This window comes from Labrus bergylta, chromosome 12 (assembly GCF_963930695.1).
Source record: "Labrus bergylta chromosome 12, fLabBer1.1, whole genome shotgun sequence".
NCBI lineage: Eukaryota > Metazoa > Chordata > Actinopteri > Labriformes > Labridae > Labrus > Labrus bergylta.
The window spans coordinates 27,509,764-27,526,014 of record NC_089206.1 but is presented as its reverse complement, the minus strand read 5'-3'; the positions used below and the strand labels follow the sequence as shown (position 1 = coordinate 27,526,014).

Sequence of the window (16,251 nt, the reverse complement as noted above, 5' to 3'; positions counted from 1 at the left end):
ATGAGTTTGCATAGACTGTAGCAAACAGTTAGTTAACTGCTGTTTAATGACATTCTCTGTATAATTCCAGCTTTCAAATGTTGTGTTCTCCAAAAGCTGTTTTAACAATACACCATCTGTCCAATCCACCTAATAGGTCAGGACTCTTCTTAAGCTCTCCTGTATCCCTAGAGATAATGAGCACTTCCACAGATGAGGCATGTTAATAACATCATTTTATTCCCTTCTGTGTGACCGCATTATGTCGGGCCATTAATTGCTAGGGCAGAAAGTCAAGATGACAGTTGTAAAAGCTGTGTAGTTACAAGGATAGTATGGTATGGTTTGGAAAACGTTCATTTCTAAAACTGTGTATCAGCCACAATCTGAGTTAAAGGTATCAAAGGATTTTTTAGTTTAATTTTAAACAAAGTTTTATTCTATTTTCTCTTACCATTTTTTTTTCTCGTACAGCTTGTCCTAACAGGTTCAATGCGAGAACAAGTCGGTGACAAAATCAGCTTGAATTTACTGTTTCCTATCTGAACGGCCTGCCTCGCAACGCAGCACAATGTTTTACCCCTACGCCCCGTTTCTATTGCCTGTCTGTCAGTCATGTAGATGGACGAGTAAGGAAAGGGATCTATGAGACACTGGTACTTGCTTTTCTCACTCAACAGAGCTTATTAGCTTGTTTTACCAAGTGGAGATAGTTGTGCATTTATAATAATCCATTTCCCTGTTGAAATACTATTGTTAGACTTATGTCAACACTGCAGAAAAACTTTGTTTGGCCAGCCTGCGAGCTGTTTATTGACAAGCCTCTGAGTGTTGTGATTTGAGTTAGTAGGGCTTTCGTCAAGATGAAGCACCACACATCCGTTTGTCCACCTGCAATACAGAAGCACATGTTATATTTTTTACAACAGGAAACTGAAATTCAAAGGGCAGAGAATTAAGGGATGCAGTATGGACAGCGATGGTGCGCAATGACACAATATCAAAAGCTTGTGTGCTGTTAGGATGCGGTGTGAGGCCTTGTCCACACAGGCAGGTATTTTTTTAAACAGAGGTTTTACTTCACAGTTAATAAAAAAATTCCCTCCACAAACTGAGTTCTCAAAAAAAACATTTGTCCACACGCAAAAATGCACTGTGCTGTCAAGACCATGCTACAGGCGATGATATCACTGTAACTTTAAACCATGTTGGCCAATCAGAAGCATAGACAAAATATTTACCAGTTCTGGTAAGCTAACAGGGCGATAACCAGTTAATTGATATACGTCAACATAACAACCTTGGATAGCCTTTTCTCTGCGTTTTGTCCTTTCCAACACACACAAACTGCGCTTTAGGTCACTCTACTGTGTAAGTGTGTTTGTGAGAATGTAAAGTCCAGTTAGCAATAGGAAGTTAACACCAGCACAAGTTTGGTTATGTTCACCATTGCACACATGTCATAAACCAAAGTGAAGACATTGCATACTGATGTCCAAAAGATGAGAAACCGGTGCACAGTGTAACGTTACAAGCCTAAAACTCAATTTTCCTCGTCTAGTCTAGTTTTACTTCCTGTCCTTGTGTGTTTCCCTCCAGTTAGATTGCTGTCATCAGTTTCACCTGTGTCTTGTATGTCACACACCTGTTTCTAACTACCCCTTGTGTATTTATTGTCTGCGTTTCTTCTCTCAGGTGTCAGTTCTTGTTTCAAAAAGTCACATTCATTCAACCTATATTTATACTTGGGCGGTAACTGAGGGGCTTCCCACATGTACAATGACATCGAATCATAACAAAATCAATGAAAAGACAGAAAACAAATAATTGCAAGAACCGGAAGACAGAAGAATATAAGGCCACTAAAATCAACAAAGTGGGGGATTTCTAAGAAGCTGAGACAATTAAAAGGAATGATTAAATTCAAGAGCGTAATAAAAGCCTAAAATGTACTCAGATAATTGAGTGAGCTCAGTGAGTATAATACATATACAATAAATGAAATACATTTATGTAGTTACAAACAGAGGCTGGGAGGTTTAAAGTGAGGTTTCTAAAATGTCCAAAAGGTAAAAGTTCATTTTCCTAGGCGATGTGGTATCTTGTTCCAAGAGTCAGTGCAGAATAAGAAAAAGCAGAACATGTTCCCAGTTGATTGCCACGTGGCATCTCAGTTGTTTTTTCTGTTTGTTGTATTTTGGTAACCTTGGGCCTGTACTACAATGCAGGTTTTTTTCGCTAAGCAATTTGACTTCAGAACTCATTGATACTGTGCGTAAACTTTGCAGGCTGTTAGCGTGTTTTTCTGTGCAATTGTTAGTTAAGTGAGATAACCGAAAGACAACCTTGGCATGTTTAACTCAAGTCATAGTACACAGGCCTGTGGTATTGTTACGTGAGATTTTGTTAGGGCTGGAAAATTAATCGAAAATTAATCGACTGACATTCAGAACCTCTAACCTACGTGATCTTGCCCATGTGGATTTTTTTCTGGGCAGAGACTCGTCCAATCCACGACATGGAAGAAATGTCCGTCGTTTGGCCACATTTTGTCTTTAGGAAAGATGACACCGATCAAAAAGAAGTCAAATGTAAACACTGCGGAAAAACTGTTTGCCAGAAATTCAAGTTATTTATTTTCTACTGTTTTAGAGAAGTTAATTTCTACTAAAAACTAATATGTGTCGTTTTCATTTCAAGCAATGCTTTGATTTCAGTTCAAAATATTCAATAAATAACCACAAAATAGTTAATCAGATATGCACTCTTTCATTAGAAAACATATCCCAGCTTTAATAGTTGAGCATATTTACAGTAGAGACCATTTCAGTGAACTATGAGGACAAACAAAAATGAAATAATCGTTCATCAATCGTAATTGAGGTAAAATGTTCAATTAATTATGATATTGATTGGAGGTCATATCGCCCAGCCCTCAATTTTGTTATTGCCCTTTTTCAGTTTAATTTATAATGAAATAACCTGAAGCTTGCACCTGGGCCCTCTACTCTGTTTTGATGTTTTGATGTGACACAGAAGTAAACAAAGTAACCAAAACTTGCACAAGAAAAAAAAAAAAGAATATAATCTAAGGCATTAGGTAATCTGAAGACTGTCCTAAAAGAAGCTGGCTCATGTCATGAATTCCTTGTTATTCAATAAATACATGATATCAAAAGCCCACAGCTATGCTAGCTGCTCTCTGAAATTGTATACAATTGTTTTTTAAAGAAAGAATGTGCAGCGTTTTACACATAAATAAGAGCAGAAATCAAGTTAATCCTGTTTAAATATCTTTCAGAGTCTTGACTGTCGACAATGAGTGAGAAGCACGAGTCCCACTGGCTGTGTTGTTGTCAGAGCTGTGTTTACAGGATGGACGTCTCCTCCTCTTGTGTATAAAAGCTGTTGAAGTTGTTGTTTTACATACTCACTGCTTATTTGAATGTCACCTAAGCCTTTTCACATCAGTCATTCCGTGTAAATGTACATGCAATGTGAAGCTAAGAGCTAACTAAAGATGTAGTTCGCAACAATTGTAGCAAATGGCAATTTTGTCCGCTTTTGTGAGAACGCGAGTAGAGGTGGGTTGTAGGTGAGTCTCTGGAGGAGAGCGGAGGCTTCAGTATGGAGGAGGTGTCACCAAAGTTCTGTTTGTTTTGGATACATGCTGGTGCTCAAGGGCGACATCTACTGGATCAATGTCTTTAAGGATCTCTACTGGATCTTCCCGTCAAGCTAACGTTTATTAGAAACATCAATGTTTATTTAACATGTTACAATGTAAGCATTTGAACCAAAGCATTAGCATGATAAAAATTGTCGGAGCAAAATTCTTTTGACTCACAATCCTGGCAGTTGCAAAATGTTAATATTTATTGTGCAAGTTATATCTGTACTTTGTTAAAAAAATATTAGTTGATCTTCATGCAGTCACAAATAGTCATCCCTGATGAGCAACACAGTAAACTTTGCAAGAAGCAATGATGTATTTTATATAAAATGTACAAAAAAAGACTAAACAACACGCATAATTTGAACAAACATTTATTTGTGAATTCTATGACAAACAGGAGGCAGTTATAATATCTCATTTTACAGCTAGCTACATCAGTTGGAAAAACAAAACCTCCCAACACTTTAAAAATCCACATGGATCAAATGTTCTCATTGAATATGTGCTGCCTTTTTTTGTTTTGTTTTTTCATTACCTTCAAAACTTATGTACAGAAGAAACACTCCAGAGTGTCTATCACATGAGAGAGAGAGAGCTACATACTTCTACAGCAACCTGGTCCAGATCAGCTGTTGATATTCAGCTTTTCTCAATGAAATTAAAAGGACAAGAGTAAAAATCTTTTCCTTTCTTTTCAAGTTGCAATACAAGGGGGCCATATTTCCTTATTGTGTACTCATTCTATATTCCTTTCATTGCATTCTCCTTTAACTCAAAGAATCAAGCGTTGTACAAAAAGACGGGTTGGTTATATAGAGCGCATATACAGGCAGGCAGTCTCTAGGTTATAGTTTGCCTTACTTTAGGAAAAGCGAAGAGTTTATGTACACATCGTCAGGGTGTTAGAAGAAGTGAATGGCATGGAGAAATATTTGAAAGGATGGAGAGAGACACACACAAAGGGAACAATGACACCCATGGTTGGTGCCGTGCAACCTGTATAAAGTCATCAATCGTTGGCTGGTGGTGCTGTGATGTAAAACTGTCTGTCATTGGCTGCAATTTGTTTAGTACTCTTTATAACCTGAGGGGGGTGGAGCAAATGTAACACCTGGCAGGCAGGTGGAGAGGCTGGAGAGACAGAGACATAACTGGCCGATGACATCAGGGAGCAGAGTGTCATTGTGACTGCATCAGTTCAGATTCTTTACATTACATGCAAGAAAATAGGTCCAGGTTTATAAAATCTAATGATGATGTCAAACTATGATGAAATCTGATGTTTTGCTTCTGCAAAAGTCTTAAAAAAATTATTATTCACTCTTAAAGTAATACAAAAAGTTATTTTGAATATCAGTTAAAAATGTGAACTGTGTTTCCATGTATTTGTATCCTGTGAATGTGACGTAAAACTCAGCATAATAGTTTCATCCACAACCCTGAATATGTGCAGACTCTTCATTATCATGTCAAATACAGGCCCATGTTCAACTTTGCAATATCATAAGAAAGCCTAAGACGGGAAGCTTAAATATTTCACCAAAATGTCACCTTGATACAAATCCTCAGCCGTTTGAAGGTCTTGTCCACCCGAAAGTGAAGCAAAACAAATTTCTAAGGCATACTGTACTTTTGAAACCTTGACTCTGAGATCCCTTATTGGCCTGCAACATGTATTGTCTGTCAGAATGTATGTAGTACAGTAGCAACCACTGAAGATCGATGTAAACATAAACAGCCTACACCCAATGCAAGACATCAACTTAAGACATTTAAACTTTACTCCAGATGTTTTTCATCTGGAATGAAGCATAATCATACATTATGTTCTCAGTTGGAGACAGGAATTTGCAGAAAAGAAAACATTTTGATTGATCATTAGACATCTTTGTCGAGGAAAGGCACAAGGTGACCTTCTCACTGACAGATACACGAAAGACGATTGGACTAAAGCCCTGGTAGCAAGTATGTTGAGAGGGGGTGATGCACATCCATGATTCATTTACACGAGTCTTTGATGACGTTTAGTAATGGTGTAAAAAGTTTAAGAGGTAGTACAGAATCTGCTTAGCTTTCTCCGGATCAAGAACTTTCACCACTGTTAATGACTTCGGCAGCATCGGCAATATTTGATGGATCGAAAGTAAAAACCAAAAAATATCTCTGTGCTTGTCTTATCTTTGCACAGTAACTTTGAATGATTAAAGCACTTATTGTTTGAAGTAAGGGATCGACATTTCTTGAATTAATTTCAGTCTTTTGTTAAAGTGGATTGGTTTCAGGTTTGTGCTTGTATTTGTTACATTTGTTTTGTTTGTTTGTGTCAGATTTGAAAAACTTTCAAACAAATATGTCATGGATTTCAAACCTGATATTGGCACATGTCGTCGTTTTACATGCTACTGTTTTTAATTTCAAATGCAATAAAATCGAAAGGACGTTGAGCAAAACCTGAAGAAATATGCCTGATAATGAAAGATTCCATAGTTCTGCAGAGCATGGTTTGTTAATAAAAACGAAGGAATGGTGCCAAATCTAATGTTGACGAATGATGAGGGTTGCTTTTTGTTTTCAGAATATTTTCCCAGTGTGTGTGAGGAATGTCTGTGGGAAGACTTGAGTTATTATGTGACAGTCGATACTAAAGACAGGAGAGCCAACTCTGCTTGTTTCACTCAAAGACTGTATAAAGAATGGCCAACACAACACCTCACCTGAAGTGAAGCCAGAACATTTAGCGCTCTCCCCACTGACAGGCTGCAGTAAAGGTCATTAACCCTGCCTTCCCCATGTTAACAGATGGGAAATGGGTCAAACCATAACATCAATATAGACAGGTCAAACTAATTTTTACCAAAAACCAAATAATCTGTTCTGCTGTAGACTGTCCCGTCCTGGTGGATCTCTGCTGGTTAATGGGCAAGTTAAATATGTGTTTTCATTGGCTGTAGCAGTGTGATGTCAACACTGTGGCTCTTCCAGCCGATCCCTATTGCACAGACTTTTTCAACATTGCCTAATGGGCAATATGTAAGCACCTGTCAGGGGGGTATTTTGGCTTCATCTTTGTACAGTGAAAGGAGGTTTAAGTGCATTGTCCATCTTTATATACAGTCTATGGTTACACTCATTCTCTCGTGGGAATGCGTATGTTTTCACCAAAGATTTGTCAGCAATAATTGACAGAGCTTACGTGCCACATTGATGGAAATGTATTTCTCTCCTGCCACACTGTTGTGTCTGTGAGATGTGTCCGGACTATTTTGAGTGTAGACAATAACATGTTGGTCAGCCTTTCCCCTTAATATGCAGTTTGGACTGTAATTTGTGTGTAAGCATATGACGCTGGCTTTAGTGGCTAGTTTCTGTCAAAAGTAAGGATTATCACGGCCTGTCTCTCGGTTGGAGTAACTTGGAATGTGACATACTTCTGTCATCTGACATACTTTACGCTTTCAAGACATTGTTACTGTGTTGGTATATTGAATTTGAAGTGTGCAACATTAGACAAGGAGCATCTATGATCACTGATGTAGTCCTACATATTCACTGTGGTTTGATGGAATACAGGAAACCAAACTTTGTGTTAAAAAGAAACTTGTCCTTGGAAAACTTTCTCCCGTATATGCATCAGTCGCATCAGAATAATCTGTTTTCAACATTTCCCCTTTTTTAACTCTTAATACACAACATGCCCAAGCATCAAATAAATTCTCTGCAGTGACTGCATTGTGTGATGTAACTACAAAGCTTTAAAAGTTAGAAATATAGCAAACAGTAGAAGGGAGTGGATGAGTTCTCAGCCCTGTTGGCTGTGTTTCTTGGGACACTTAAAAGCATTTTTAATGAGGTTCTGGTCAACTTTATGGTCTCAGTGTTTTAGCCAATCAGACTAGCTTGGCTTAAACAAAGTTTGGTCAAGAAATAAGACTATTCATGTGGCAATTAGGCCCGTGCCTTGTGTAGTGGTAACTGCTTCGGACTGGTTGATGTTCTACCAGCAGTGAGGTCAAGAGTGGAGACAGAGAGAAGCATTTAGTCTGCGGGTTTTTCCTCACTGTTATTCAGATACATGAAATGTTACTAAAATGCCCTTTTTTTAAACTGCTGAGTCAGATGTTGTCTCAGATGGTCATATGCTCAACTGCTGCTGATACAGAAAATGGAAAGAGTAAACACATTATAGCACCATGGTAACTAAATGAAAAGAAGTGGAACAACAAGAAAAAAATAAAACAGAAATAATTTACGTTCCAGGAATTCAATAACCATTGATATAAAAACATTTTTTTTATACTTTATATTCTAGAACCTTCTATACCTGTAAAACCATTTGCCTTCCTCCACAATGATACAGTACTGTGTTGTAGTTGTAGTCCAGCCTGATCATAATAATGTGCATACAAACATTCTTACCCATTTAAAAAAAAGGCTTGGTGGGGTTAATTGAGTGTGAATGGAGTCCAGTTTTGGTGTGAGCTGACTGATAGGAAACCTGACAGGCACTTTGAATATGGGTCGATTGATTTGAAAAGAGAAGGACATGGCAAACACAGAGTGACGTGAGAGACATGAATAGAATTCCCACTATGATTGTTCTCAGTTTATGATGTTTTTTCTTATAATTTAAATCAACTTTAACTCGTGTCAGCCTTCAATTTCTTCCACTGGTAGCACGCATTGTACGTCAAGACATTTTATCTTGCTGAAACCGGCTGCATGTAAGTACAAAAAGATGAACGTGTTTTAATTTAGAAAAACCTTTTTCCCCCAAAAGGCTACATTTAAAAATATTATAAGTTCATAAAAAATATTTGTGAATGTGTTTCTTAAAAATGTAAAACTGCCAGTGCTTTGATTACTGTCACTGCAGATGGTCAGCAACAACTTTTAACCTTTTGTTTCCAAGATGACGATTGAACGCTACATTTTTGAATGGAGTCTTTACATTAGCTATGCTATCATTGTAGTACTATGAATTAAGATATTCAATGGAGAAGAGCAGAGACAAGGGAGGAATTTAGAGTTGAATATCCCATTCATACACACAAACAACTGAGAAAGACTTTAATAAAAGAAATGCATTGACTGAATTTCCTTGGACTTTGGAGTTAGTATGCAGTTCTGGTATATGTAAGTTAGGATGGTAGCATTTTGAGTTTGGACAGATCATATCTGGTCCCTTCAAGCTCAGGGAGGTGTTGGATATCAAGTCAATGTTATTATAATTATTTAACAAAATAGATTATGGTTATCAGATTCAAAAGGTAAAAAAAACAGTGTAAACCTGCTTCATTTTTTGCAACTTATGGAACAAATAATATGAATGTTGGGCTTCAGAAGTGAGACCTCAACCAAATAGCAGAGGCACTCTTAAAACCTCTTAAAACCAGAAAAAGAAAACATGATTGCTCCATACGGTGCAAAGCTGAGTTTGCGAATGGGCTTTTAGGTTTCCATTATTATCAATGAAAATATTCCCCAATCCATACAACCACCTTAAATGTTTAAGGACAGTGTGCTGTAGGTTTAATGTGAGTAGTTCTCTATTTTTGAAGGGGCGTTGTATGAGGTACTTTTCAATAAAAAAGTGTATCACCTAAAGTCACGCAGTTTGGTTGTAATTGACAACCGAGCACCTCACTACGTAGTGCTAAAACAAAAGGGCTTGCTGATGGTAAAGTCAAAACCCTGCATACACTGACATTGTCATGGAATTTTTGGTCTGTTTTTCTTAAAAACAACCAAATGACGTGGTCCGAACAACCCCGTCTGCAGTGATGTATAGCCTACTGTAGCTTCAGTGAGGGCACACCAGCGCATTTCTCAATAAAGGGGCTGAGCTGGTCAGCATCCCTTGATGGTATCGACAAGTACCCCATAACACGTACAACCCCACTTCAAAAATACTGAACTATCCTGTTAAGGAGTACTCTTGACATCAGTGAAATCAGTTAAACATCCCAGAAATATGACACAAGCAGGCACTTTCTGCCTGCTGGACCAGGGTCAACTTAATACCAATCAGAAGTAGTTAAGAAGTACATTTCTTTGGAAGATGTCTTCCAAATACAAGGTCATAGCTACAATCTCACATAACAGTCCCGTACATGCTGTCAAAGTCCTGCTGGGGACAAAGTGGACAGGTACATTTAAACAAGCCTGCAGAGCTTTTAAGTTGTTTTGGTTTTTCTAAACAACAATAGCAGGTGCTTGATCAAGTCAGATCAGTTAAATGGTCTTAATGTTTGGAGCCTAATATCCACTCGTACTCCAGGTCTGGTCAAAAGTTCCTGAGCATTTCTTGTTGCTCCCTAATTCAATATGAGAATAAAAAGAAACAGTTCTGCAGCTGAGGCAGATACATCGTCGCAATGCAGACTTTTCAGATCCTTGTTGAGCTTCGTTGTGCTAATCCATCATGAAGGCATGATTGCATTTCCCAGCACAGGGTGTGTGAACTCGAGTATGTTCAGAGAGAAATTCACTCTTTTGAGGTTGATGGTTCCAGAGCATAAAACAAAATTTAGGATTTTTTTTAAGGTGAGATAGATGTTCCCTTTCCAGTTGTATACCATAGCTCGCAAAGAAATATAAGCACTCTCACTGCGTATTCAAACTGGGTCCAAACCCTTAGTGTCTCCTCGCTCATCTGTAAATCCAGCATTGCTGCTGGTCCAACTGCATGATGTCATCATCATTTGTAACGCCTCTTGAGAGTTTGGTGGGGAGGTCCAATCCTGACATCATATTTTACTTGTCAAACTCTATTCAGCTGAAAGAGTTCTCGTAGTTTAGAGTTATCGTAGTTAAGATTAAGAGTGTGTAAATTTGTATGTCCTGCTGGTAGTTGGTTGGACACATTGCTGGGTTGGACTTTTAGTCTTCCCTGTCCTTGGCATGGGAATGGCATAGTCTAAGACAAGTGTAACAATGCCTAGGTTCTGTATGTGTGTATTTTTCATATATGTGTGGCAGTGTGTGGGGCAGCATGTGCAGTGTGCTTGTGGTGTGAGTGATGTTTGGCAGTGCCCCTGTGAGGCAGGCTATAGGTGTGTATGTACATGTGATGTGAGGTGTGTGTTTTCATGGCAGTGGTGTACAGTGTTTGTGAAGAATCAGTATTGCAGTGAGTGTATCTTTTGCAATGTGGCAGTAGAGGTGTGGTCACTCGTTGGAGGTGTCCCCCTTTTCCTCGATTGCTGCTGGGGACTCTTGTGGGCGGTGCTTGCACTGGCCGAGGGAATGTCGAGCTGGAGCTCTGGATGGTCTTGCCAAGCAGGAAGACTGGGCCACACAGTCACAGAGTGCATCCTGGGTGGGGTGGGGAAAAAGATGTGTTATTAACCATAACATGCAAGTAGGAATTTTTATTTCCAACTTTACCCAAAAAACAAGTTGTTTCATCCATTTTAACAATGAATAACATGAAGGCAGATGTTTGAAACCTTACAATCCCAATGTATCCATAAACGGTATCAACTAAATTGAGTACTTATTTTAACTCTTTATTTTCCCTTTCATTGGCAGTCTTTTTCATTTTCATTTCAGAAACGGATAGACACTAATATCATCTGCATTAGTTAAAAAATGGTAGACACCAATTCAGCGTGCTATCGCATGCTTTAGAAAAGGTAACATTCTGCATCAATAGTGGCTCACTAAATAAAACATTCTTGAACTCAGATCAGTTGTTTTTATTGTTTAGCTATGATGTAAAGAAAATGTTAAGGAGCATTTCCATTGGCCGTACCTCCATGCCAGATCCTGCAGGTCCTGTGTTGCATGTTTCTTTCCCTCCTCCCATGATAGTGACCATCTCCTCTCCAACCGTCTGTCTCATAAACCTCTTATTGACAATCCTGGTGACATTTTCATTGCCTCCACCCAACCCAGCCAGCACCCCAAGTCCTCCCCCCGCAGCTGATATGCACTCCGGCTTGGGCTCATCCATGGCACTCAAACCTCCCAAAACACCCACACCTCCGAGGCCGCTTTGGGCTCGGTCTGCCGGCAGGGTGACTCCTGCCTGGACACGACTGCTGCAGACGTTCCTGAAAAACTCCTGGACCAGGCTGCCATATTGCTGAGAGCCTGGGTCAGGTACGCAGACAGACACAGAAGAGGGTTTCCCTGCAGCTGGAGGGTGCCGGGCTGGACTGGCAACTTGGCTGGCTCCTAGTGGAAAGCAGAGAACAATGTTGGAGTGATTACTACAAATTACAGTTGGAAGACCAACTCTGCATTGACAGGCTGAATTGAAGCTTGTAATATTTGACGACACCAAAATGTCCCATTGGGCTCTAGATTTGATTTGAATGATTGTCTCGAATTATTACATTTTCATTTATGTTTTGAGCTTCAGTTCTGTATTCAGTGCATTAGGACACGCGCTTAGCAATGTACAAGATGTCAATAACAACACAGAATGTCAGCAGTTTGTTGGCAAAAAAATGGTAAAATCTGAATTCTAAGGTAATTGAATTCAAAGAAAAAAATATTGCCTATAGAAAGATCTTTCCCCCCCTTAGATTCCCTGACATGTGTAGCAAAAACACAGGGCTGCACAGATGACATATCAAAATGTAAGTAAAAAATAAGTGGTACCTCCATCACCCCTCCAGAGTGACTCGGTGCTCCCAGTGTGCTCCACCACGCTGAAGAGGCTGGAGAGGCCATCAGTGACGCCGCTCAGGACTGGGCTGTCCCTGGTGGTGGTGGAGCGAGCCCATGCGGAGCCTCCTCCCCCTCCCATGGATCTTTGCTGGAGGCTCCACAGGCTCCGGTCCCTGGAGGAGGTACTCCCATCCAGTCTGGAAGTGGAGCCTGAAAACAAGACAGTTTGGTTTCTCAGTCTCCCCCCAAAAAAATAGTGTTTCAATAAAAGAATCAAGGCACCAGATAAAAACGCAGCAGACTGTATCATGGCTTGGTTTAAAATGCTCCAAGTATGCTCAATACAATAAAGATTCTTACCAGAAGACACTCTACGTTGTAGTTTTGGTGATCCATACTTGGGTGAACAGCATGGTCTGTCAATGCGGCTGTGAACTTTATCCAGGGATGTCGAAATCTGCCGGGTTCGGGCCGAGGCTAGAGGAGAGGTTGTTGATGATGACGGGCGGGGAGACCAGGCTTTGGAGTGTAACCCAGCCCCCCTGCTGCCCGAAAGGTTGTCTGTTTGAAGTCCAATGCTGACGTATTGGGCAGCAGTCTGTGTGGATCTGGAGGACATACCGACCCCCTGAGTGGAGAAATGGAAATGATGGAGAATATTTAGAATGCAATGAAGATTGTCCGCAACAACTTATTAAGCAAGACAGTTCTGAATATTTCCCTTAAAATGCAACCACATGTTTTAGTATAAAGGTATGTATCATCATAAAGGTATTTACAGTGACCAGCTGTAGGTTAAAAGTACACCACTACATTGTTTGGCCTTTCTTTTTTTTCCCGCCTGACTCACAGGTTCCTTGGTGGATTTCCTCTCCAGGGACGAAGAGCGTATGGCCTGTCTGACACAGTTGGTCATCTCCTTCATGTCATCACTTAAATTGGCGGAAATCTCCCCCATCTCAAGACCATGGAAAGCTGACGGGGAGGTGATCCCATCGACCAAACTATTAGCAGAGCCACCAATGCCATTGCTGACAACAATGGGGATTGAACCTGAAATACAGCCACTTCTGCTTTCCAGCAACTCCCTGTGCTGCTTGGACAGTGAGCTCAGCCATTGCTCGTATGAGGATGAAAAGGAGGATGGAAGTTGTTGAACCTGCAGGGTCTCCAGAGGAGTCATGCCTACATCTGAGCCACTCAGTCCTACGAGAGAGCTGCCGTTCTGTGCCTGCTGTGGCTCTTTGGCATCCTGGTTCCTGTTTCTGTGCTCCATGCGTCGTACTGCAGGAGGGCTGTAGTAGATCCTGATGCCGGTGCGGTCAGGAGCCGTGTAGCTCCTCTGGACTGACTCCAGGTCGAGCTCTGATCCCACCAAGCTGCTACATGAGCCGCTGGGGCCATCCCAGGTTTTACAGGTATCCCCAACATCTGGGGCCTGAGAGGAGATGAGAGAGCGGGGACAAAATAAATCTTTAATTATTATTAGTGTACAATGTATTTACCCTGCTGTCTTCACTTTAAATATTGTTGGGTTTGGAAGTGGGAATTTCTGATTACCTCTAAGATATCAGTAGTTTTTAAGATTCCCTGGACTATAACAGGATTGAGAAATTACATTTTATTTGATTTTACATAGATCACTTACTTCACTTGTCTTCCCAAAGATATTAGAAGTACAATTCTTAAAATAACCTGTAGATGTAGAAAATCTTAATCACCTCATTTGTCAAGTAGGTCCAGTTCTTCCTGCTGAGGTCACCCAACTCTGAGCGAATGAAAAGAGGTGAATCTGCAAACTGGATCTTCTCTTGATTGGCTGTTCCATTGACTTCTGGGACATCGAGTTCAGATGTGGATTTGGTTCTTTTTCAGAGACAAGAGGTGTTGATTTAAAAACAACTTCTCTTTTCCAATTGAAAAATGAACACCCATATGAAGCAATTTTTTCCATTTTCATTTTTGCAAGTAAAAGGAACTGATGGAAAAGTCCAAAACTCAAATATTTCAGTTTGTTTAGGAAATGTTCCATGTTTCACCAAATGGAAAGGTAATGTGTAATTCATTGACTTAAAAAATATTTCAAAGCTAGTTCTTCAAAAACACGTTTAAATTGTTACCTTGGTGATCCTGTTCCATTGGTGATGACTGTGTCAGCAGAGGACTCGCTGCCTGAGGGCTTGGACTGTGAAGACAAAAAACATCAGACTATGAGTGAAAAAGGAAACAATGGACCCACTTACTTTTACAGACAACAAATGACCTTCCCCATTGGTGCAAATTGCTCCTGTGTTATTCTTTATTTCCTCACACAAAAAACACAAAAACATCCTGCAATACATCCACTGAGGGCCAAGTTTCTAAATGCCTTCCACTTCCTCTGGAGCTGTCTGGCAGAGGAAGTGGAGATCGACGAGTATCTCTCTGTGGCAGACAGTGGCAAACTCATACACACTGACACACACACACATATACACACAGATGGAAATGCTGAGTCAGTGTGTTTCTTAATCTCTTACACTGAAGCCATTTCCCCTCCGAGGACAGAAAGTGAAAGAGTGAGAGTGCAAAAAGGGAAAAGGACATCTGCAGATTATGTGCTTAGTTGTGCAGATAAACTGATGGTCTTTCACCTTCAACTCAATGAACTGCAGACAGTGCACAGTGGGTGTGTTCAATATACTGAGATAAATATACATCTTCTATACTGTACACCTTCCTACTCAACTTCTGCGGTTGTTTAGAGAGGCATGGAGCTAAAACTTTGTTGTCTGATTCTGTGAAGAACCTGAAAAATCTACACAGTTAGATAAAAGTAATGTGCTTTGATGGGTAAATGTTACATTAACCCATTAAATGAAAAGGCTAATATGGATGAATCGGCCTTGCTGTATTACAAACTTATAACTGTAGCTTTTACTGGGAAGTTACAAATCAAAATGATAACCTATTGTATTTGTGTCACCTTACACCTCATCAATGTTTCAACTGTAAATACAACAACTTCTAAAATAACAAGCAATTCTTAATAGCTTTAGCTAAAGTCAATCCATCCACCCATTTTCTTCTGCTTATCTGGGGTTGGGTTGTGGTGGCAACTGGCTATAGCCAAGTTCGACAGGGGATCCAGAGGATTTCCCAGGCCAGAAAGGGTTTACAGTATAAAATCCCTAAGGTGCAAAAGAAAAATAAATCTGGCTGCCTTTTCACTAACTGGCCTGAGAGGGGCACTATAGTCAAATACCTGGAGTGTTTGAAAAGGCACAGAGCAGCAGAGCAGACAGTGGATTAGATTTGTGGGTGTCAGAGCGTGACACAGACACACTCAGAGAGACTCAGACAGAGTGAATTAAAGTATGACATGCTTCGGCCTCCTGCCAAGGTTCCAGAGCAGGACACAGCGGAGTCAGACGGAATCACACTTAACAGAAAACCAAGAGGAAGGAAGACGAGGGAGGGAGACAAGAAGGAGGAAAAAAAACAAGTACTGTATTTGAAAGGTAAGAGGGTGAGAAAGGGAGGATAAGATTTATCCCAGACTGAACACCTACAGTAAAAGGAAGCATGCATAGCAGACAGAGGAGAGATGGTGGAGGAGCTCTAATGTCAGTGTGTGGGTTCATGTCTGTGAGCCACAAGTAATGACCACTTCAAAAAAGTGATGTAATCTCACTTCAGCCATTCCTGACATGTTGCAGCAGCTGGGCAGCAGTGACTGCACTGGTGTATAATCAGCAGATCTAAATGGCCGCGTTTTCCTGGAGAACAAAGTGTAACATTAAACTGCAGCTTAACCACTAAAACCAGAGAGGGTTCCTATTCACATTATGCTGTTGCTTTCTGTTGCTTCTGACGACATCAGCAAAGTATCCTTACAGGAAAATACCACCTGGAACACAGCAACTGGAAACATTTTTAGCAATTTGATGGCTATGATCAAATGAAAGCCCTAGGACAAGTTGGATCAAATATGAAGCCTG

The 16,251-nt window shown here is 40.2% G+C and overlaps 1 protein-coding gene across 1 annotated transcript in view; it reads right to left on the bottom strand.

The window, feature by feature from the left end:
• Positions 1-4,010: 4,010 nt before the first annotated feature.
• mtcl2 (microtubule crosslinking factor 2) overlaps positions 4,011-16,251 on the bottom strand; it is a 102,372-nt gene continuing 90,131 nt past the window's right edge. The window contains exons 18-24 of the mRNA XM_029280592.2: positions 14,392-14,456; positions 13,993-14,137; positions 13,122-13,709; positions 12,632-12,899; positions 12,263-12,481; positions 11,409-11,833; positions 4,011-10,969 (exon numbers count right to left, since the gene is read on the bottom strand). Of these exons, the coding sequence (XP_029136425.2) occupies positions 10,823-10,969; positions 11,409-11,833; positions 12,263-12,481; positions 12,632-12,899; positions 13,122-13,709; positions 13,993-14,137; positions 14,392-14,456 (1,857 nt within the window). The 3' untranslated portion in view covers positions 4,011-10,822. The remainder of the gene's footprint in view (positions 10,970-11,408; positions 11,834-12,262; positions 12,482-12,631; positions 12,900-13,121; positions 13,710-13,992; positions 14,138-14,391; positions 14,457-16,251) is intronic.